Here is a 24,433-nt window from a genome sequence, read left to right as displayed (position 1 = left end):
GATTGTTTGCAGATGATGGACGTATGTCTCCCCTTCCGAGTTATCATTGCCAATTGAACCTTGGTCTCATAATTTCACATTTTCACATCAATGAGAGCCGATGAGGGCTCGATACGCAATAAGACCCTGCATCATCTTCTAGAGGTGACAGTCTCTTAAGAAGGTCCTGGATCATACTTACTGAATGAGTTATGAGTGTGCTTCAAGAACATATATATGATCTTAACTGCATCTCGCGTGGTGGACTGAGATCCGATCGGACATATGAACTTTCTGCATGGTACACTGTCTTATCCCCAGCCTGGATGATGGTTTTCTTTGGCAAGACATAGTAATGGAGAACACTGAAGGGCGAGTACGTTCTATCTCATTAGAGCCTGATTGTAGGAAAATCTCTGGCCGGCAGCGATCCGGTTGTTTTCGAATCAATTCCAAAATGTAAAAAACCTGCTGCATGCAACACTTCTATGAGCATACGAAAGCAAATCAAATAGACACACTTTCCTATTTATGCATTCCTGATTTTTCTAGGAAAGAGTAAATTGGTAATTGTAGGAAAAGATTTTACTCTATTTATCGAGCCTCCCCCCGCACCTCAATTCTACGGTGTTGTTGTTTGTGTACAATAATGTCGGCAGCAAAGTCATGTTACTGGTGCTACAGATGCAGCAGGTACGTTAGGATATTGAGTGTCCAGAGTGTGGCAGTGGCTTCCTCGTAAAGTTTGGCCATAGACAACCTCGCAGAAACAATGACGAGGTCGGTGATACTAGTGATCGGTCTCAGATCAATCTAGACGGAACTGAAAGGTACTGCACCGTGTGCCGAGAAGCATTAGAATTGGAGAATGAGCTCGATGAAGTTCGAGAGATGTCATGCAAGCACATCTACCACTCCCATTGCATCTTGCAGTGGCTTGAGCAGCGAAATTCATGTCCTTTGTGCTGGCATGAGCTGCCGATGGACTCTCCGGCAGTGGGAAGGTTCGCCAGCGGCACCAATAGGCAGCTTTCCGGTTTTGTTTACACCAACCTGGAAGGCGGAAGAGGAAGACACAGAGGTGGAATGAGGCAGTTGCTTACTCTTTTGTTTCAACAATTAACAATATAAGATTCTTGGATTTCTTGCTTATTATCATAAAACGAAAGCAAAAATTTCACTTTAATCCAACTTAGTAGCTCAATTGTGTTGTTGTTATTCAATAGATCATGATGAATAAAGTTAGATTATGCCCCAAGATATGTAAAGTTCAACTTTCGAGCCTAGCACAACAATGCACATGTATATACAAATATATAACACTCAAATCCTAGCCTAGCCATGACGAGAAGTTGGGTAATCTTGTCAGGTTTTAATCATGTTTCGCAAGCTGGTTCTTTAATGCATCCCAAATCGAACTGTCATTATCCTTGGTTAATATTAAGTGTATGTAATCTGAAATACTATGTGTATATGCCAACCGAACCACCGGAGGCGATGTAATCTATAATCTTACAGCCGGAACACTACTGATTCTCTCTCACTCCTTGCTTAAGGAAAAGGATGTTGGCAGCATGTCATGCATCTGGAATTTTATCTCTAATCCTTCGAGGTAATGACCAGCAATCCCAGCGCTCCTATGATAATGTACTGCGAGAACCAAAACACAAAGTAAATAAGAAACTAGCCTGCTTCTGTCAAGGAAGCAATGTTTGATTTCAAGAACCCCCAAGCTTGTGGGCTATGGATGCCTGAGATATATTGAGGGTATTAAAATTAAATGAGAAACTATAAAGATCGTTTTGTCAAGTTAAGCACATACACATGAGAAGACATTCTAGATTTCAATAAAGGCATACCTTGATTATAGGCTTTTCTGTCATGATTATTGTCACCCAACCACCATAAGGCAAAAACCTGCGGAAAAGCGAAATACAAATCAATACAATACATCCAGTAAATGAAAACTCCATGCTATATGAGTATTGCAAGTATGTACATAGTACACAGTATTCATGAATATGTATATATGTATGAGTAACGGATCCATGATAGAAAATCGAAAAATTCTTCTTGATTTCAGACCTCCGCTTTCAAGGATAAGTAAGCCAATGCTATATAACTTTACTAGTTATGACTCAAATTATAAAAGCCACTGATTTTATCATAAACTGAACCATCTGAATATATAGTTTAGTCATGCTGAAATTTACATTGAACAACTATGTAAACCAGCATTAAGCAAGTTTGTCTTTGATAGTTGCATCAAATATGTAAGGCATACATTTAGACTTGCACACGTGATTAACATATTATTGCCTCACAGTTGTTAATCTAACTGAAGCTCAGAACAAAGTAAAACAAGAAAAAAGACGTACCCAACAGCTCTCCCCATGATATGGTGTTTTTGCAACCAACGCTGGCCCGGAGCATAAAGGACTCTATCATCACCAGGGTTATTGTCTCCTACAAAAATAAACCAACACCACAGTTACTTCCATAATATTTATGATTATGAAAACCTAAAGTTTTGAATCAATACATCTTAAGGTATTACTACGCCATGGTGTGATACTTCGACATTTCTTTCATTCACTTTATTAAAAATTTCAAAATAGTGGAATAATCGAGTGAAATACAAATTAATTTGATACTTCTGTGTTCATGAAAATACTTACCTTTTGTGAGGACATAATCTTCTCCAGTGTCTCTCCGCTCGTGAACCTACCGGAAAAGGATTAGTAACACAAAACATAATCGTAAGATGACATGAAACTGTATGATGTCACAGGTTTTGGTTTCTGAGGCAAGGCATTGAATTATCTGTAAAAGTTGAGTGGAGCTATTAAAAGAGAGGGAGGGAAGTGGAGAAGGTAATCCCCATCATTTTACCTTAATTACTCGATGAACAATGGGAATAGGGCGTCCCTGGAGATCAAGTAAAAGATAACCCATCACATTTATAGACAAAACAATATCATAGGCAAGTATCAGAATGCAAGAAGACTTGGGCTTTCCCAGAATGGATTAAACAAATAACATTTTAGCAAATATTAAGTAAAGAAGTAAAATCAGATAGGAGAACATACATCCACGTTAAACACCACTACTTCTCCTGCACGAATAGGATCCTTGCTCATATGCAAGAACAGTATGTCACCCTGAAAGAGACTCAACATTCAAGCCAACAAACAAAAAAGTAGGAGTAAAAGAAACCACTCGAGTTTTTGCGCATTCAATTCAATTGTAAAATAACAGATAGTCAGGTCCAAAACTCAAATGAAAAGCAAGTGAACCAATCAAGGGCTACGAAAAACACCAATATGTGCTATAGTAACAAATTCCGCGTTCTTCCTTCTGAACCCCAAGACCCGAATAAAGAGACACATTACTAACCACCATTCATCCACATTCTTTTTAGCTAAAAGAGTAATCGCATTGCAACTAGAATAACTAAAATACTTCCCAAAGTTTCATTATATACACCATTTTCATACAATCTACCACATCTTAGCCATTCAATTCTTACCCAACTATAGAACACAGTCATTGTTCAAACACATTAACAGGGTTTCCCACAAAGAAATTGACAGACTCACCCTAGCAAACCCAGGTTCCATGCTTTCAGAGAGCACAACCACCACAGGTGATTCACTCCCAGTCATCAAAATCAGCCCTTTCCATATCATCAGCGCCGAAGTGACAATCAAGCCTGAAACACATAGATAACTCGTAAAGGTGCAATCTTTGAATCCGAAACAATAAAAGGTGAAGACTTTGAAATGATAAATATAGGTACTGACCGAGACTGATGGCTTGGGTGAGAGCTTGCCTGATCTGAATTGACTTGATGGAGTCCACGGTGTCCCCGAACCAACCCATTTGCTAAGTAAATGTGAGAAACTGAGAGCTGCAGAGTTCTATGGTTTCAGAGTTTGAAGAATTTGGTGGGGTGGTAAATATGAGGGATCAAGATGAAGAAGACAGTAAGGTAAATACGTTATATAGTTAACTTTTGTGTGGCATTTGGGGTCTTAAGAGCATCCGCACCCATAAATTGCATTTGATCAAGCAAATGGTAGGGTCAGAAGCAAATTTTGCTTCAAGCAAATCGATTTCATATTTTGCTCAAGCAAATCGATTTTTTCACACACCCATTTACAATTTGTTTGAGCAATTCAATTTTGTCTTGTTGTGAAATAATTAATTTTTTTATCAGATATATTTACAACCAATAATAATGTGCCACGTGTCATTATCGACTCGATATTATTCAAAATTTCCGATAAGATTTTCGACTAATAGATAATTGACACGTGTCACTACCACGTGTCATTGTCGCTAAAATAATTGGAGCAGATTTCCGATAAGATTTTCGACTAGTAGAGAATTGACACGTGTCACTGTCAGCAAAATAATTGGACCAAATTTCTGATAAGATTTTCGACCAATTTGCTATAAAAACGTCTAATATCACTCATTATAACTCATCCTTCAATCTAAACACTTAGCAACATTTCCTTGTTCATCACTCTGATGAATCCTTTCAGCTTTCACAATTTTTTCAGGCGGAGACAACGTCAACAAGAAGAGGATGACGATATGGAGCAATCATTCGTGAATCAGGTGGTCATGGCGGAAGCACAACACGATGATGAATCAACACGACCAAGCGGTTCACGTCGCGGTAAAAAACCGAATAAGCCACGTCAAAGGCTATCTAGGGGACACAATCTCATGGAAGATTACTTCATCGAACGTCCAATTTTCGACGCTCAAGACTTTCGTCGGAGGTACAGGATGAGCAGAGACCGATTCAACATTATCATGACGGACCTCTGCAACCACGACATGTCTTGGCATCAAAGAGAAGACGCCACTGGTTTGCTAGGGCTACTTCCCCAACAAAAGATGACCGGGGCTCTACGAATGCTAGCGTACGGGTCAGCCGCAGATCAGTGTACTGAAATTACAAGGATGAGGGAATCGACTACCCTGAAATGTATGAAGGAGTTTTGCAGCCAAGTTGTTCATCTCTATGGTCCAAGATACCTCCGTAGTCCAACACCGGCAGACCTCACGCGACTATTAGCTAAAGCAGAACGCCGAGGTTTTCCAGGTATGATTGGAAGCATCGACTGCATGCATTAGGAGTGGAAGAACTGCCCAACCGCCTATCAAGGGGCATACTCGGGCCGAAAGGGTCGCCCAACGGTTATCCTAGAGGCAGTGGCCTCGTATGATACGTGGATATGGCATAGTTTTTTTGGCTGTCCTGGAGCTAAAAATGACATTAATGTGCTCCACCTATCGAATGTGTTCTCAGAGATCCTTGCCGGAAGAGACCCAACTGTCGTCTACGAAGTCCACGGACAGAGGTACACCACAGCTTATTATCTGGCTGACGGAATATATCCAAGGTACTCTACATTTGTCAAAACAATTTCCAATCCCCAGACGCCGCAAGATAAGCTCTTCGCAAAGAAACAAGAGGCATACCGGAAAGATGTGGAGAGGGCATTTGGCATCTTGCAATCTTGATGGGCAATTATACGTCATAGTTGTACATTGCACCACAAATCGGTAATGACTACCATCATGTTAGCTTGCATTATATTGCATAACATGATTGTTGAGGAAGAGTATGTGGATGATGAGGATGATGATGAGGAAGAAGAAGAAGACTTGCAAAACCCATCGAGGGCTTTCCGGGTTTATGATGGGCCGGTGAATGCACAAGGGAATCGAGTTCTTTTTGAGCCAATCAGTAGAGATGGAGCTAATATACAACGGTTTCACGACCGTGTTGCCGATCTCGAATCCGCTTACATCCATCGAGAGCTCCAGAAAGACTTGGTGAAACACATTTGGAGAGTGGAAACCGGTGAAATACTTTAAATATGTTTTATTGTGTGTTTTCATGATGTTTGTGTTTAATTATTAAGCTTGTGTTTAATTTCAGTATGTGTTTTAATTTAATGTGTATTTCAATTTCAACTTAATAAATAAATTGCATTTTATTTCTCGAAAAATTTAAATTACATAAAATGACGAGCCAAGCCCAGATTTATTCTTAGTACAATACTATAACTACTATGGAAAAAGCACGCGATTTGGGTGATAACAATCCGAATATGTTTCATCGGTAGGTTGATCTTGACTAGCTTCTCCTTCATTAAGGATTGCTAGTTTCCTCTTGGTAAAATACCTTTTCGAGATTGGGGTCATAGCCTCCAAATCCATTGTCATGATCCTTGTGTCATTCTCTTGTTTCTTCAATCGTAACTCTTCTTCCGCCCTTGCTTCTTTTCGCTTTTGAATGTCTATGTACTCCGCATAATAATTAAGCTCACTTTCATTATGGGCTAGCCTCTTGGTATGCCATGATGCTTGGTCACTTGCAATGGTATGCAAAACCTCCACCCGTTGCTCAATAGGAGTCTTACCATGTTTCTTTTGGCGCCTAGCTTCCTTTGCCGCCTTGGTTCCCATTGGTCTAGGTGGACTCGATGGAGTTGCCGTGTTGCTTTGAGGTGTCTCATTCAATTGGTCGTCATCCAAATTGATGGTTGGAGATGATTCAGTTGCTGAAGGAGTACCGTGGTAACTACTTGCATATGGAGATGGAGTAGTAGGTAGCACCGCAACGAAAGATGGATGATCTTTAACCACTTCCCAACATTCAAAGTGTGTAAACTTTTTCTTCTTGGCATTATAGTAACATGATTGAGCTTGTCGTTCCTGATGTAAAAAACTTATATTAGGTATTTATTTAATTACATAATTTAAATAAATTAGATAAAACAAATAATGTAACCAATTAGATATATTAAAACAAATAATGTAAACAATGCTACATATTTAAACAAATTAAATAAAATAAATAATGTAAATAAAATTAGATATATTAAAATAATTAAATATGTAAACAATGCTATATATTTAAACAAATTAGATATAAATTACATAATTGAATTCATATAATCAAATAAAAATTATAATATATGATAACACAATGTACTTACTTCGTCCATTAGCGAAGTGCCGCTAGCTATACGTTGTCGTGATGCCGCCAAACATTCGCCCCATTTTTGCAAGAGTAGCTTGAACTTGTTGTAGTGAGAAGCGAGCGCGATTCGGGTCCTTGGCTCCTTCGGAGGTTTCTCACCCGGTGCTAGCACCCAATTTTGCATATAATTGCCATGAATTGTCTCCCACAATTTGTCCCTCTTTTGTTTGTTACCGTCATATTCATCAATGCTATGACGGACAAAAGAAATACACATTTGTAAATCTTCGGAAGGAAGCCAATGGGTGCCTATTGTTTTAGAAAAAAATGCTAAACGAAAAGAGAGAGGAGATACGAAAAGAGAGAGGAGATGGAGGAAGATGTGAAATTTGTTGTGCACAAATTGGTGTGAGTTCATAACAAATTGAAGTAGTATTTATAGGCAATTTTTTGGGAGAATTTTGAAATTTTGGGGATTTTTTTACAATTTTTTGGGTTTATTTCCGTTATGATCAAATAGTAGCCGTTGCCAATTAATTCTGACCGTTGGATCGAAATTTCTGATTCAAAATGGAATGCCCAGATCAATTGGACCGTTGGCCAATCTACTTGACACGTGGCAGCCATTCATTGGCTCGCTTTTTTTTTTTGGCGCGTGCGTTGCACGCGCCTAACATAAAAAAAATTCGCCCGTGCCTGACGTCACCCACGGGCGGTGGGCTCCGCCAGGCGATCGAGCAAACGCCGGAGCAAAATTTGCTCGAGCGATCGGACGAGCACCGCGGCTGGGTTGACTGGGCGAGCAGCTCGCCTCCTCCTGCTCGCCGGTGCGAGCCTCCCCTTCTCCTGCTCGAGCTCCTCCGGCTGGTCCCTCCTCCTGCTCGAGCACGCCGGCAAAATTGCTCGCCGCTGCGGATGCTCTAACATAATAACATTCCTCCATTTTTGGTAAAACATTGTGCTCTTGGACTTTATGTAAAAATCGCACTGCTAGTTTCTTTACACGTTTACATCATTCACAATACACTTGTCACTTACAAGTGATATAATGTTGTTGTATAACAGTCATTGCACAAAGGGAAATGATTTCTTTAGCTTGTGTGTTTTTTTTTGGATATTTACTACTTCTAAACGTCACACAATACTATAAAATATTATAAAATGCTATAAAATAATATGATAATACTCATAAATATAAGAGGGAAATGATATAAAAATTAAATTTTCCTTAACTTTACAAAAGTTTACAAAATGTCACATAATTTCACGAAATTTTATAAAACATTACGAAATGTCACGAAACACTATAAAATAATACGATAATACTCATATATAACTCAATCTAAGGGGAAAATGACATACAAATTAAATTTTCCGTAACTTTACAAAATTTCCCTAAACACTACAAGATAATATGATAGTACACAACTCATTCGTAGTTAAGGTAATCATTTTATGATATTAAGTGAGATCAAATCATTCAAATAGGAGTGGGCATAAAAAACAGAAATCCTGATCCCGTCCCAAAATTCATAAGAACGGGACGGGACGGAAGTCTAAAAACGTTCGTCCTGTCTCGATCCCGTTCCGTTTCATAATAGTGGGATGAGACGTTGGATGAATAATTTATATCCCACTTCGTCCCGTCTCGTCACACATTTAATGAAAACTTAAAAATTCGTATATATTTGTATCAAAATGAAACTAATTTATGTTCTTAATAACTCCAAAATTATATCAACTCAAATAATAATAGTAAATTAGAAACGTTGTGCTCATTTCTACTCTGATTTCAAGAAGTTAACGTGTCATTAGCATGATTACTAACACAAATGAATATTTAACAAAATTATGTCATAGTATCATATTCAACTAACACATCATTAGAAGGGTAGGGATTCGAACTCTCTTGTCTTATATAAAAACTAAAAAGGGTGTTAGAAAAGACCTAAACAAAAATTTGGGCCGGGGCAAACTCACATCCACAAAATGAGTCGGGCCAAAGCAAACGACGTCGGCCTATGAAACTCTCCTATAAATATCCCTCAAACGACAATTTCAGTCTTCTTCTTAAACCCTAATCCAATCTTCGCTTCCCTCATCGGAAACCCTAGCCTCCTCTTCGCACAGTAATCCCCAAAACACAATGGTACCGTCTCTCTCTCTCATTTCACTCCAATATTGCAATTAAATTTCTGGGTTTTTGATTCCTGTATTTGATTTTGCTTGATTTCAATTGCAGACTGGAGAAGCTGTGAACCCTAAAGCTTACCCCTTGGCTGATGGCCAGCTCACCATCACCATTCTCGACCTGGTTCAGCAAGCCTTCAACTTCAAGCAGCTTAAAAAGGGCGCCAACGAAGGTTCTACCCTGATTCCTGTTTCAAGTTTGAGTCTTTGGTTTTGTGGAAGTTCAGTTTTGTTGTTGTTTAATTTTAGGGTTTTAGGGTTTTGTAGAAGATTTAATGAGTTTTTTTTTTGCAGCTACTAAGACCCTGAACAGAGGTATTGCTGAATTCATTGTGATGGCTGCCGATACCGAGCCGCTTGAGATCCTTCTTCATCTTCCCCTGTTGGCTGAAGATAAGGTAAGACATTTTCGATGTTGATTTCTATTGGTTTGTGGTTTGATATGTAACATTGGTGTGTTACGTGGTTTATGTTTATCATGTGTTGTAAGACTTCATTAATTGTGCACATATTGGACTAAGTTTTAGATTTAGTATAAACAGTATGTGTAGTTCATTTTTTGTATCACGAGTTGTTTCATTGATTACGCCACGAAGTTAAGGGGAGATAAATATGCATTTGGTTGTGTTTATGTTTGTATAAGGACATCTGCTTGTGATATATACAAACCCTAAACGATTCAATAAGTTAGTGAACATGATTATGGTGTATGTGCAGTAATGTTTCCCCTAATTTTCTGGCTTGTTTGTAGATAAGCTCTGCGAATCCGATTCCATTTTATAGTTGCTATGTGTCTTGCCTTGATGTTTTTCCAAAGAAATACAAGCCTTCTGATGTTTATCTATTTTATTCATTATGGATATCAAAACCGTCTTCTGGACAATATTTTTCATTGATATGCTTTGCTTTTGTATGTTCCTGTACTTATTATGATTTAACTTTGAGACTATGGATCATAAAATCTGCCACTGAAAGTATTGTAATTGAATTCACAGAATGTGCCCTATGTGTTTGTGCCATCAAAGCAAGCTCTTGGACGCGCTTGCGGTGTCTCAAGACCTGTCATTGCTTGTTCTGTGACAACAAATGAGGGCAGCCAAATGAAAGTTCAGATTCAACAGCTTAAGGTATTCACTTCTTACTGATGTTAGTATACTGATTATTATAGTTTTTCCTTTTTAATTTTGTCCTATAGGCTGTGTTGTGATTGTTATTATGTGTGAAATGCAGGATGCCATTGAGAAACTCCTTATATAGACTATTGTGGAGCATGTGTTGGTGTGATTCGGTGTGATGGGCCTCTCAAACCTTAGTGGTTGCTACTTCAGAGGCTTGGACTGATGGAGTTGTACTACTAGGAAAAACTTTTAGTGTTGACTTGTACTAAAGTTTTCATTTCTATGAACTGCTAAGCAGCCAGCTCTAAACTCTGTTTGCAAGTATAAGCTATTGTTGCTATTGTAACAACTTGCATACTATGAATTGAGTTATTTGCTTTTATCCTTGTTTACTTTAATTCCATGGTAAGTGGTCATTACAATTTGGTTAGGCAGAGTTTTATAAATTTATGACTATTGTATCTTTTCCTAGGCATTTATCTTCTGTAAGCCATCTGAAATTTAGGAACTTGACTTGCCTGAGTGGTGCTTTATTCCTTGAACCTCTGTATTCTTCTCAGGCTAGCAACGTGCTTGGGTTTGGATATGTTCTTCACTAATTTTTTTCTATCGGTTAGTTGCTTTAGTCTCGGCTCAGAATGCGTAGGGTGGTCAGCCATGGTGGCAACCCATACTTACCTGAGACTGAACCGTGACCGGATAGATGTTTAGAGAACTGAGTAGGTAGAGAACTGCAGAGCAACAAGTTTGAGTTGTTTTGAGAACGACAAACAGGTACATTACAAGACATTATAGTACACGCTGCGATGATTCAAGAGTTGATGCCGCGACCAGGAAGGATATAAGGATTCATAGGTAATGATACTCGGGCAAAAACAATGGAAAGTATATTCTAAAATTACAGCCCAATTGTCTAACATTTGGTAGATTCGGGTTTTTTTTATAGCAAATTGGACAGATTATCTTTCACAACTATTTGCATATGCATGTATATAACAATTCGAATTGGTGGAGACCATTTGCATATAATTGTTAACCACTAATTTAACCAAACAAGCCGAGCTCAAATGCTTCCTGCAAAATCCAAATCCTTCGTGCAATGGTGTATTGCTACACATTGAACCGTTCCTGCTGAGGTCTATCAAATCACGGTACTACAGTAGTTGATCAAGGTCAGAAGAATAGCAGCATATGGGGCAACGGGGATTCATATATATTATGAACACGAGCCAGTTGATGTATGAAAATTAAAACAGAAAGAATAAAAGAATTCTTATTCAAGACAAAAAAAAATATTGGATATTTGATGTGTCAATATATAGAATTTGCACCAACCTAGCATCTTGTGGTCGTGCCGGAGTGGTTATCGGGCATGACTAGAAATCATGTGGGCTTCGCCCGCGCAGGTTCGAATCCTGCCGACCACGTGTTTTTGTTGACGCCAACAGATTAACTCCCTCAATTGATGAGCTCATTTGATCAAATCGGAGGATCCAATCGGATATGGTTTCAGTTCTTTGGTGCACAATGTTCTACAAACATTCATATTCATACTTTCTATCAGTGCGGATCGTAGTTGCTTAATTTCCATGGATTTGCTAACATTAGTATGTTTCACAGGCTGATGCGCTTGACCGGTGCATTTTGAGAAAGCATCGGAAAAGCTTTAAATGAAAAAACAGGTGTCCAAGGCTAAATGAGTGACAGCACACTTTAGATATCATATCAAAGAAGGAAAAAAGATGCAAAAACTAGGCATGACCAACTAATTCTTAGTTATTCATCAATCAGCCACTAAACCAAACTAGCGAGCTCAAATGCTTCCTGCAAAATCCAAGGCGACCTTCCTGCAATGGTGTCTTAAACCATGGTGCTAGTTCAGTTACTCTGGACGTACAGCGGCAGCAAACCTCTTAACAACTTTGTGGATAAGTTTTATAATGTTGCTGAGATATCGAAAAAATTCTTGTGTAACTTCTGGACGGAGCACTAAACCAACAGGGTTACTAGTTACCACATTGGGCCCTTCCTGCGGAGATCTATCAAACCATGGTACTAGATGATTAAGGATGGAAAATTGCCGCAAATGGGGCAACGGGGTTTCCACTTCAGCCAACGACAAATGCAAACTCCATGAAAAACATGCAAGCAAGGTAATTGAACAGCATCACGTATAATATCATAGTCATCGATACAAATAACACAAGTCCCACGTTTTGTAGCTTCAAAATAACCCTGCTTAGACGCTTTAGTCGCTTCATCATTAATATGATGCATAAAATCAACTTTGGTAAGCCGTTGCACATGAATAAAACCGGTTTCTTCTGCTTGAAAACCCTCGGTTTCTATATCTTGCAGGAATTCGTGAACAAGACGAATTATCGGATCTCTGCGACAACTCGAGGGATTAGGTCTTCTTTATCATCTGGATGAAAGCGGTCGTCGATAACGTTTAGCGTATTACGCCCTGATTGTAACAGTGACTTGGCGTTGGGGGATGAGCCAATATTCTTGAGCAACTAAATCTGTTGAAAAACTGTGGATGGTTTTCAAGTAGAGCAAAAATAGGATCACAAGCTCATCATCATGTCGTGGAATCAGATATCGCGGAGCAAAACCAAGGCTGAAGGATACCCAATGCACAGTGGCATCCTCGTTAGAATAGGCGGTCAGGGTCGGTACTAGAGACATAATTTCCGAATGAAGTAGTGAATAGCAGCTGCTACTGCTGCTTCGGGCCGGGGTTGAACCTGCAGTACAGGACTTTTTTTTAGGTAAATTCCCAAACGAACAAAGAAGCTGGGTTGATTAATTAACAAAGAAACTTTTAGCAAATTCACCGATTAATTCATCAATCAGATGATTACCTCTATAACCCTCAAATACAGTATACATACTGTTTTAGGGTTTCAGAAGCTTTTAGGAATAGTAGATAATAACGAAAATTTAATGGAGAAATAATAGAGTATACAGTGAATACAAGGACTAACAGTTATTTGAATCCTACTCAAACTTCTAACTCTATTAACTGAAAATTAATCCTCTAACTAAATCCAAGCGTGACTAGTTCAAACTTGTTTTTATGATAGATTAATTGGATAAGCAAATTAGAATGTTATCCCAAAACGCGCTAATAATTATCTATTTCTAGTTATTCGACCAAAAAAAATTATCCATTTCTAGTTAATTATCAGGAAGTTCATAATTGAAATGATGAAAAAAGATCGTCTACCCGCACAGAATATGAAAGAGCACCAGTATGATCGTTGATAAGTTGGTGATTCCTCGTTATATTATTGTATAACGACATGAACCACAAGACAGAAGAGTTTGGTACACAGAGCTACAAAGTTACAACCATAGACTTGTGTGTGTGTGTGTGTGTGTGTTATATATTATTCGAAATGGCGGATTGGTGGAGACCATTTGCATATAGTTGTTAAAAGGAATCTCACATGCCATGTTGTTTCCGGGCTGCCAGACTAAACTGGGTTTTGAATATATATATATATATATATATATATATATATCTATCTACTAAGTCAGCGATGCTAGCAGCGATGGTGGTTGATTACAAGTTTGATTTTGTCTAACCTGCTCTAGCTAGTAGCTGTTTCCACCAAACACTGAGAGAGATTAAATATCATAACTCAGATCTGGTATTTGATCAAGAATTACAAATCCGTAATAGTCAGACACAGATGAGCTATTTCATGAATTTGGAAAGCTAGCTACGACCCTTAAGAAGCAATTAATAGAAGTCAAGTTGATCAGGGCCTCATAAAACTATTAGTGATATATAGCATAACATTGTCAGTGATGGCATCCAAATTAGGGCTTGAGAAAACTGCTAGTTGATCAAATTAATATGCTAGATAATTCTAGTGTAGTAACTTGGTGTATACTTTTGCAATCAAATTTTGCAATGCTGTCACGTTGTGCCCAAGTTTCATTGATTTGTTTTTCTTTGTCTTAGATTTTTAATATATATAGTCTACACTATAGTTGAATTCTCCATCTCATTCCACCCAAGCCTCACGGCCTCAACCCCCCCCCCCCCCCCCCATACCTTGCTTCCTTATCCCATATATTTCCCAACATCTCATTCCACTCTCATCTTCATCATCACAATGGCAGCTTCCACACATTCCCTCCCTCTCCTCCTCCTCGCTGTCGCTGCAGCCCTCTTTGTCCTCCGTGCCGAAGCACAAACAGCACCTGCCCCGGCCCCGTCCGGCCCACTGAACTTCACCAGCATCCTAGACAAAGCTGGCCAGTACACCACCTTCCTCCGCCTCCTCGCTCAAACCCAAGTGGCCACCCAAATCCAGAGCCAGCTCAACTCCACCACCGAGGGCCTAACCGTCCTTGCACCCACGGACAACGCCTTCACTAACCTCAAAGCCGGTACCTTGAACGACCTCTCCGCCCAACAACAAGTACAGCTTGTTCTTTACCATGTTCTCCCCAAGTACTACACTCTCGACAATCTCCAAACAGTGTCGAACCCCGTGAGGACTCAGTCCTCCGCCTCAAACGGCGGCGGATCTTACGGGCTCAACTTCACGGGATCCGGAGGGAACCAAGTGAACGTGTCGAGCGGGGCGGTTACTACTCAGATCAACAATGCATTGAGGCAGCAGTTTCCGTTGGCTGTGTACCAAGTTGACAAGGTACTGTTTCCTAATGACATGTTTAGTGAGGCATCACCGGCTCCTGTCCCGGCTAAAACTCCGGCCGGAAGCACAAACACGACGAAAGAAACGGCGGCCCCGGAGCCATCTACGGATGGGACCAGTAGTTCGAGCAAGACGAGTGTGGGATTCCTGGGATTGGCTTTAGGGCTGGCTTTATTTTTCATGGGGACTAGCTAGTAAGTAGTGGTTTTGTGCAGTGTGATTTGTATCAACAACAACATTCTTCGATCATGTGATTCTTGAATTTCTCTTTGTTTTTTCTTTTTGTCGAATGAGATTGTTTGATTGTTATGACTTATGAGACTTTTTCCTTTCCTTGTTTTCCTTCTGATCGGATCGATCAACGTAAAATATTGCAAATAATAATGATAATGAGGCATTGTGTTTTTCAGTCAAGTAATTAGTTTGGATGGAGCTAGCCATAGGAATTCACAAGGTCAGTAAACCACATGACGTGAAAAAGTATAAAGAACACGCATGACCAGATAAGTAATTAGCTGATTCAGAAAAGAAAAATCAAATTGTTGGTATTACTTTTAATTTTAATTGCAACAATATGGTTTCTAAAATTCGGCACCAGTTGATCTTGATTTAACCTTAATCCTACCCAATGTTTTTAAAAACGAACACGTACCTCAAGGCGTTTTCTTGAGAGCCTTGAGCCTTAAAACTTGAAACGCATAAGATGTAAGCCTTATGTTATAAAAAATTAGTAGTTAAATGTGTAAATATATAATTATACACATACAAAAACAACAAATATACATAAGAACTTACTAATTTATTGCATTTAGATTTAATGAAATTCATAATTCAAACATTTTAGATAGTTTTTATCAAATTAAACATTATATAAATAAATATAAAAAGATACTTAAAAATATTATTTTCGAATGCGCAGTAAAATGCGTAAAAGACGTAAAAAACGTAACATAAAGCGTAAAATGCGAGCCTCGGTGTCCAAACCGAAAAACAGAGACGTTATGTAAGTAGCTTTAAACTTTTTAAGCTTCAGACGAGTCTTGAGACGAGTTTTTTAAAACATTAATCCTACCGAGTAGAAAATTAAGCAATGGATATACTAGTAGCGAGAAGTAGAAAAAATTAGGCAGATAATAATTTCGAAGCTCACATATATATGCGCAATATGTTGATTATGTTCTATATGTATCGATGACATTCTGTTTGGGCAAAACAGGGCAAGCATAATCGATTGCCTTGCTAGCACTTGTTTCATCACTATTGCTGTATTGCACTCCTAATAAAGAAGCCACCGGAGATGAAGCACGAGTTACCCATTTATTGCCATATACGGCATATACATCATGATTTGGAACATGGTTACCATACGTTACGAGTACTAATACCGTACATGTAAACTAAAGTGGTCTACTTCCCCAAGTCTCAACTATATATTTCTCAATGGTTTATATTTGGTTAGGGTTTGGAATAACGGCTCTTGTATTCTTACTTAGTTCCAATTGGTTGGTTAATTCATTTGTAATCACGAGTCACACGTACGAATCTTAAGTTCATCTCGTTTACAAAGTCTTGAGATGAATTTTTCATTCAGCTCATATATAATATGAACAAAAGCCGGTTGATCATTCAAAAACAAAAAAGAAAACAGAAAAGTAATAAACTATTGATATCAGAAACTGCACAAGTCTAGCAACTTGTGGTCGTGCCGGAGTGGTTATCGGGCATGACTAGAAATCATGTGGGCTTTGCCCGCGCAGGTTCGAATCCTGCCGACCACGTGTGTTTTGTTCCCATCAGCATTTTACAACACAACACCTAGGCTCTTGTTCAAATCAGTGATGACTTTCTAACCATTTCATTCCCTAAATCTTGATCACCGCTCCAACTCTTAAGTCAGCACACGAGTTATCATCCTAGTATGGACGAAGTACTACTGCGACATGAAACATAAAAGAGGGACAGTTATTCAGAAAATTACAGAATAAAAGAGGGACAGTACGTGCATCCTCATCCTCGATGGTACCAGAAATACGGCTTTCATCTCATGATCAGTTTTATATTGGAACTCAGAGATCGATCGATAGCTGGTTTTCAGTTACATTATGAGATTATCAGATCTGCATTGCTGTCTGTTCAATCGCTACAAACTCCTACAAGTTAGAAGAAGAGAAAACAAGTACTTGGTTGATGAGTGATGCTGCTGCCTGCTGAGGCTGTGGACTACACGAGCTTCCTTGCTGACAAGTAGGTTGGCATCCTGCCGCGCTTATTATACGTATGTGGTACTTCTTGTAATCTTTTGATTTGAAAAGGTCTAGATCGATTTTCCTTCACATATATAGAAATTGTGTTTCATTGTATGAAACCTAGTACATATACAAGGTACAATCGATCATGACTTGATAAACAGAATAGAATCTAATCACAAAATATGCACAATAGCTAGCTAGCGAATCACTATAGGAAGATTACAAGGAGACAAATAAAATACTTGTCTGTAACGAGAGATTCTTCAAGAGGTGAGAATCTACTACATATATAGTTAAATCATATTATACTTATCAAACTAAGGAAATCCTGATTCTAGTGGTATTAGGATTTAGGAATAAGATTACATGTGATTAGCAGGCAGTTGAAGCTAACCCTAAGCCTATATATCACTTGTATGCGGCAGAAAATTAAGGACAAAAATAACAATGTCGACTTATCAGCTTCATGATGATGACCATCTGCTTAACAATGACCATCTGCTTAACAACAATCAGAATGAAACTGGGAATTTCCACCCCCCCCCCTATAGAAAAGGGCTTAGATAGTATAGTAGAACGCATCGAGACTGTCATCCGTATAAAAATGCGGTTGAGGTGTGCTAATATTTAAAATTTAAATTTTAACACTAAAATTTAAATTTTAACACTAAAATTTAAATTTTAACACTAAAATTTAGCTAAAAATACAAGTTTTTTAATAATCTGAGGTGGACTAGCCCGTGTGTAGCTACGTCCTTTTCCGAATAGTAGAAGGTAGCAGTGAGGCAGCTGCAACTAGTTTGGTGGCGAAGACGTCCAACTTTGTTCAGAAGGTCTGGAAGGGAGTGCTCATGGGAATATTCAGGCGCCAAGCTTAACTATTTAGAAAAAAGATATGTTGTAATGGATGAACATCGATTAAGTTGTAGAGAGCATTATTATATTAAGTAGCATATATTTGCTGGTTTTTACAGCTGGATCTCTCGATCTTATTATGATATCAACTATTGATATTGGCTTAAATCGTTAACCATTGGTTTCGACATGATCAGCGAGCTGTTGTTTAGGATTGCCAGAAATTAAAGCTTCAGCAGGATGATACATTAAGAACCAACAAACTACACCATCCAATCTCAAATATAGTATATGCATGAGATAAACTTTAGCCCTTACTACTAGCTTGTTGATCTTTCTTTCTTTGTTTTTAGAGAAAATTAGTGGTAAATTCATCTTTCAAGTCCATTTTTCAGATAAATCCACTCTTTTTTTTTAATATCACCCAAAACATATATTAACCTTCCTTATATGATTTTTTCTATAATTAATGTATTTAAATTATTTATTCGAGTTCATGTTTTTGCCCTTCTAGCTGTAAATGGAAAATATCTACATAATATAATTATTATAATTTTTCAAATGCTATAAACGTGCAACAATTATAAACACAAATGTTCGTATAATTTAAATGTTCAATTTGATAAATTGGCCTTATCTTAAAGAATAGTCAAACGAAAGGAATAAATTTATGCTATTTCTATTTCTGTTTTAATCGATCAAAAAGGAATAAACAACCACATGCTTTCCATTTTCAACCCTCACACACTGTCGCCTAAAACATAGGTACAATAACTGGTTACTCAGGTAGGATACACCTAACCAATAGATACAACTCAACAATGAATGACATATACCTATTTAACATGACTCAAATTATCATACCCAATGGCACATGAACCCTATAACAACAAACACCATAAACACAAACAACTCATACAATTGAAAAATTAATATCTACCAAGCAGATCAAAGAAAAACAAACCAGAATAATCATATGTAGAAGTTGTCGACAAAGCAACGCCACCTACCAATTGAGTGATCCATTTATATCACAAATATCATAAATAAAGGTGGAGATACTGATTGAAACCCCATACTTAGATTCATATAATGAGATTACATAACCTCATGATCCCCCTATATTGATTTTTGTTGCTCAAATCATCTTATTCATATTGAATTCAGTTTACTCAATTATAGTTGGGTTTGGAAAAAATAACATATACTTCAATCATGCGAAACATGTCATTTTTGGGCTTTATGGTTTTTGTATTTGGTGAGTGACACATCTAATAAATACTAGCAAAATAAGGTTCTTTTATTCAAGTTCAAATATTATTTTTTTAAGAAAAAAAATCAATCTAATAAATATGTTGGGTGTAATTCTAAGTGGTGGATTTAATATAAAATTGATATAGCTTTTTTGGTGTATATCTAAATCCCCTTGTTTTTATAATATATATCTGGTATGCGTATGTGTCAACTTATGATCATTGCAAAGAAACTGCAGACTAGAGCCAACATGCAAAGATATGAGTAATTATATTATACAAAGAAGTACGATAAATAACATCTACAAAATTCTACAATTTAAATGATCCAATCACCGAACAGGTCGATCAATGTTCTCTGCATAATATATATGAACTGATAATGTTAACTATCAGAAGCTTTCTAGGTACCTTTTGAACGATTTACATCTTCTACATTACACACGGAACTAGAAAGAGAGAAAAAAAACTCATATCAAAAGTAGGCAGTACCGCAGTACTTCTTTGTATACTAGTTCAGTGGAAAAGAAAGATCATGGTATTAGAAAGAAAGCAATAATAAGAAGGAATATACTGCTTTTTGATGACTTAGTGGAGTTGCGTTCCCCAACAGGTTCTGTCTGGCTTTTGCGGGAGTTGCGTTTTCGTTTTCTCTTCCTTCCTATTGTGTTTACCACTTTTTCAATGCAGTAATATATAGTTCTTCATAAGCACTCACATAGATCACATGGACAATTCCCCACTGGACAATTTCTCCATCATTTTGTCAACTCTGGTTTGTGACCCTACGATACATGGTTCTAGTGTCGAACGCAATAAGTTGAAGTCCAGACTACTATCGAAGTATCGATCACGCGACTCGGTTTCAACTTTTCAAGAGAGTTGTGCAGCACATACATGAAGCTTAGCATGCAGGCACACCATATTTTGTTGCTCGTAAAAATTGACACGAGGACCACTGTAACTAACCACCCTTTAAGCCTCAAATCCTTATGATCGCAATCTATACCTGCTGACAAGATTGCACTCATATATATCTGTGATTGTTGCAGTTGAATACTTCATAAACAAATTGATTGAAGCGAGCTGCAATGCAAAAGAACTTATCATATGTATTATATATCACCACTAAACTGTTCAACGGACGTACAGGAATGAGCGTGAACCCTTTCCAAGATTGTGGGGCAGCAAAAGCACTTATAGAGAGGCCTATATACACATCAATCTAAGGTCGGTTCATCCATATCTTTCTTTGGATCTCATTTTCACCTTCACAAGCAAAATAATTTAAACCTTCTAGTACTGTATGGAATTTGGATCAAAACACAATTTCAATCATTCATGAAACCTGCTACCACTCAAGTTGAGATAATGGCATAATGCTAATCTCCAGCAATCAGATTCTTCACCTAGGTTAGTAGTGGAGAGTCACGATTCGTTTGTTTGTATTACACTCGCTGCCTATAAAATGGGGGGAAAACACCTGAGACATGACACCCAAGAAACTTGTGGCTTCCTTAGTTTTCATAACCATTTAGCTACAACTCTGCTTTCCCTAGTTTTCCAGTTGATACTTGATACATGGTCGGTACTCTAGCTCTAATGCCTTACTTATTAACTGAAACTAAGATAGAACTTCTTCCTAGGATCTAAACCATACTGATACTAAACACATTTGCAATGCTGTCTATTTTGATCTTCAGGAGGAGAAAATGAGTTGGACTGTCGCTGATGCTGTGGACTACAAAGAGTTTCCTGCAGACAAGTCCAGAACTGGTGGTTGGGTTACTGCCGCGCTTATATTAGGTATACATACACTTTCTCACATCTCTCTATCAGTTGCGATACTGATTTCGATCATAGTCAGGCTTGACCGATTCAAGTAGGTGGTTCATGCAAATGTATAGGGTGTTTAGCAGACTTGTATAATTTAATGAGCGAAATGCATGCACTTTTGTATATATAATGTTTCACGAGCACTTCTAAATAGTAGTCATCACAAGTATATAAGATCTTGAAGCCATAAGTGAGAACTTTCATGTGTCATCATTCACTAAAGCCAAAGTGCTAATTAATTACTTGACCAAAATGATTGATAAACTGTATATAGGAATTGAAATATGTGAGCGGCTATCAACTATTGGAATAGCAGTGAACCTGGTGACATACCTAGTCGGGACAATGCATCTGCCAAGCTCAACTTCGGCAAATATTGTCACAGACTTTGCAGGCACATCATTCCTTCTCTGTTTGCTTGGAGGCTTCCTGGCCGATACCTTCCTTGGCAGATACAAGACAATAGCAATCTTTTCTTTAATACAGGCATTGGTAAGTTCATGTCAATTTATACCACAAACATTTCTAAAACTTATGATGATCTTTAAATAATATAATCTTGAAATATACGTACATGCAGGGCACTGCTGCCTTAGCAATATCAGTAAAACTGCCGCAGCTGCGCCCACCCCATTGTGATATGACTACTGCCAAAAACAACTGCAAACAAGCCAATGAGTTCCAAATGGGATTTCTGTACATGGCTTTATATATAATTGCATTAGGTACTGGTGGATTGAAATCAAGTGTTTCAGGATTTGGAACTGATCAATTTGATGAGAAAGATGACAAAGAGAAAGCGCAGATGGCCTATTTCTTCAACAGATTTTTCTTCTTCATTAGCACAGGAACCTTGATGGCAGTCACAGTCCTTGTCTACATACAAGACCAAGTGGACAGGAGCTGGGCATATGCAATATGTTCCATTTCAATGTTCATAGCCATCTTGGTGTTTCTCTCAGGAACTAAAAGATACAGATATAAGAAAAGCAAGGGAAGTCCCATAGTTCAAATTTTTCAGGTTATTGTGGCTGCTACAAGGAAGAGAAAGATGACAGTGCCATCCGACGTTGCCTTGCTGTATGAGAATTATCCTGAGGCTTCAAGAATTGGTCACACAGAGCAGTTCCGGTAAGTACTAATTTGTCTACAGAATTAGGCTCCCTTTCTGACCCCTTCATAGTACTTAGACTACTTACCAAACATCAGGCATATTATGTTGTCTCAGTATCAAATGGACCATAAATAGTTCTTTAATTTCGTCATTTTCATTTTCTATCCATGTTGGCCCTTTTTGCATAAGTAGTGTTATTACTGATCTTGTTCAATTTTTATTATAGTTTCTTGGACAAAGCAGCTATTGTGGCAGAAGAAGAATCTGAGAGAAATGAACCAGTAGGTTCTGTTCCGAACCCATGGAAGTTATGCTCAGTAACAAGAGTGGAGGAGGTGAAAATGATGGTGAAATTACTTCCAATATGGGCCACAACAATCATCTTTTGGACAACATACGCACAGATGATGACCTTCTCAGTTGAACAAGCATCCACCATGGAGAGATCTATCGGAAAGTTCCAAATCCCAGCTGGCTCTCTCTCGGTCTTCTTTGTGCTAGCCATACTGATCACACTGGCTGTTAATGACCGTCTCATTATGCCTGTTTGGAAGAAATGGAAGGGCCAGCCAGGTATACATACTGGAGAGTCGGAGAGAGAAGATGATCAATTTCAAATAAGTCATCAAACTTATATATATTTTTATCTACTAGCCCTCTAGCAGCATTAGTATTAAACACCACCACTTTGAACTGAAACTTATAAGTTATAACCACAAATGCACACTCACTAGAAGTACCAAAAGTTTTAAACTGTGAGTACCTATGATCATCCTTCGGATAGACTATCTATTTAGTTAATATATATCTTATTTTCTACAACAGGTTTCACCAATCTCCAGAGAATTGCAATTGGCCTTGTTCTATCGACTCTTGGAATGGCATCAGCAGCACTAACCGAGAGGAAGAGGTTATCAGTAGCTAAAGGAATGAGAACTATGAGTACAGGTCCTGTGCCTATTAGTGTGTTCTTCTTGATCCCACAATTCTTCCTGATTGGTTCTGGTGAAGCTTTCATCTACACTGGCCAGCTCGATTTCTTTATAACTCAGTCACCAAAAGGAATGAAAACTATGAGCACAGGACTCTTCCTGAGCACTTTATCCCTAGGATTCTTTGTCAGTAGCTTCTTGGTTTCGATTGTAAAGAAGGTCACCGGGAGCAAAGACGGGCAAGGATGGCTTGCAGACAATATCAACTATGGAAGGCTTGACTATTTCTATGGACTTGTGAGCGTTTTGTGTGTCCTAAACTTCGTAGCATACCTTGTTAGTGCAAGGTGGTACAACAAAAGAAAGCTTACCAAACCATCTAATGGTTCCTCTGCCGAGGATAAGTGTTAAGTTGGCATCCATGAATCAGAAATTGTTTGATGGTACTCATTGTCAACAGAAGTCTGTTGTGCTTGGGAAAAGTTCTGCCTACTTTAGTTGAAGATCACAAATCCACAACCAGCTTCAAGGGGATGCAGAGAAATTATCCCTTGTCTTTTGGACTAAGCTTAGAGTCGATAGGTCTTGATTCCCATTTTGAATGGAAGGGATAGGTCTTGAATATTCCGTGTCAGTGTTGTTGATAGTAGCTCCTGTTCTGATTGTAAGTGTTAGCTAAGCAGAGGCTTTGTAAGTAGTACGTACAGTGTATGTGACTGTATTCTACTATTCTTGTAGGTTCCTTTCGGTTTTGCTTTCTTGATAAAAGTTTGAATGGTTATAGAGAAATGACAATGGACATTAGAGTTGAAAAGTTCAACATGCACTGATGCACCTTCAAATCATCGCACCTTCAAGAGATGCATAATGAATGCATATACTACTTAATTAGTATGAAAGGGACGGGGTGTGGATAAGGGTACTGGCCTCAAAAAATCAAAATGAATTTTGTTTGCCTTTTATTTCCCTTCTTCCTTTGGTGTGCCCTACTTTTAGGGCATATATGATGATGATGTTACGATTTGAATTTCAATTTGAATTTAATAAACCACAACTAATTGTACAACATAGATGTTTGATTGAAAATTGCAGTAGGAATTTGAAGCAACAAGAGTAGCAGAGTTTACAGTAAATTTAATGCTCAGAAATTCAGACCTACAATTCTTCATATTACATGGAACAAACTTAAGATTATATAATCCTTAAAAAATAATTTCAA

At 38.1% G+C, this 24,433-nt stretch overlaps 5 protein-coding genes and 2 non-coding genes across 8 annotated transcripts; 5 read left to right on the top strand and 2 right to left on the bottom strand.

Moving 5' to 3' along the window:
* Positions 1–1,175: 1,175 nt before the first annotated feature.
* LOC126783641 (uncharacterized) lies at positions 1,176–3,937 on the bottom strand. 2 transcript variants are annotated; one of them, XM_050509150.1, is made up of 8 exons: positions 3,783–3,937; positions 3,579–3,691; positions 3,069–3,140; positions 2,872–2,907; positions 2,658–2,703; positions 2,358–2,445; positions 1,839–1,896; positions 1,176–1,629 (listed from the first exon to the last, which is right to left on the bottom strand). In XM_050509150.1, exons 1-8 carry the CDS (start codon positions 3,859–3,861, stop codon positions 1,579–1,581), a joined length of 543 nt encoding a protein of 180 aa, XP_050365107.1. In that variant the 5' UTR covers positions 3,862–3,937; the 3' UTR covers positions 1,176–1,578. The 2 variants fall into 2 exon arrangements, with proteins under 2 accessions (XP_050365107.1, XP_050365113.1); XM_050509156.1 differs by having other exon boundaries at positions 1,609–1,730.
* A 1,591-nt stretch (positions 3,938–5,528) lies between these two features.
* LOC126796417 (uncharacterized) lies at positions 5,529–7,159 on the bottom strand. The gene is made up of 2 exons (XM_050523247.1): positions 7,005–7,159; positions 5,529–6,720 (listed from the first exon to the last, which is right to left on the bottom strand). Exons 1-2 carry the CDS (start codon positions 7,011–7,013, stop codon positions 6,073–6,075), a joined length of 657 nt encoding a protein of 218 aa, XP_050379204.1. The 5' UTR covers positions 7,014–7,159; the 3' UTR covers positions 5,529–6,072.
* A 1,894-nt stretch (positions 7,160–9,053) lies between these two features.
* Positions 9,054–10,678, top strand: LOC126788283 (uncharacterized). Its single transcript, XM_050514261.1, has 5 exons — positions 9,054–9,137; positions 9,231–9,351; positions 9,473–9,576; positions 10,174–10,305; positions 10,409–10,678. Exons 1-5 carry the CDS (start codon positions 9,135–9,137, stop codon positions 10,433–10,435), a joined length of 387 nt encoding a protein of 128 aa, XP_050370218.1. The 5' UTR covers positions 9,054–9,134; the 3' UTR covers positions 10,436–10,678.
* A 963-nt stretch (positions 10,679–11,641) lies between these two features.
* Positions 11,642–11,723, top strand: TRNAS-AGA (transfer RNA serine (anticodon AGA)). Its single transcript has one exon. It is a non-coding gene; the product is annotated as a tRNA-Ser (tRNA).
* A 2,647-nt stretch (positions 11,724–14,370) lies between these two features.
* On the top strand, positions 14,371–15,404 carry LOC126795051 (fasciclin-like arabinogalactan protein 13). Its single transcript, XM_050521870.1, has one exon. It carries the CDS (start codon positions 14,427–14,429, stop codon positions 15,168–15,170), a length of 744 nt encoding a protein of 247 aa, XP_050377827.1. The 5' UTR covers positions 14,371–14,426; the 3' UTR covers positions 15,171–15,404.
* A 1,267-nt stretch (positions 15,405–16,671) lies between these two features.
* Positions 16,672–16,753, top strand: TRNAS-AGA (transfer RNA serine (anticodon AGA)). The gene has a single exon. It is a non-coding gene; the product is annotated as a tRNA-Ser (tRNA).
* A 4,081-nt stretch (positions 16,754–20,834) lies between these two features.
* LOC126785312 (protein NRT1/ PTR FAMILY 6.2-like) lies at positions 20,835–23,981 on the top strand. Its single transcript, XM_050510956.1, has 6 exons — positions 20,835–20,916; positions 21,036–21,138; positions 21,443–21,660; positions 21,749–22,299; positions 22,509–22,855; positions 23,108–23,981. The coding sequence occupies exons 1-6, from the start codon at positions 20,914–20,916 to the stop codon at positions 23,623–23,625; spliced, it is 1,740 nt and encodes a 579-aa protein (XP_050366913.1). The 5' UTR covers positions 20,835–20,913; the 3' UTR covers positions 23,626–23,981.
* Positions 23,982–24,433: the final 452 nt, after the last annotated feature.

Source organism: Argentina anserina, chromosome 1, assembly GCF_933775445.1.
Source record: "Argentina anserina chromosome 1, drPotAnse1.1, whole genome shotgun sequence".
Taxonomy (NCBI): Eukaryota; Viridiplantae; Streptophyta; class Magnoliopsida; order Rosales; family Rosaceae; genus Argentina; species Argentina anserina.
This window is presented reverse-complemented; position numbering and strand designations above follow the sequence as displayed.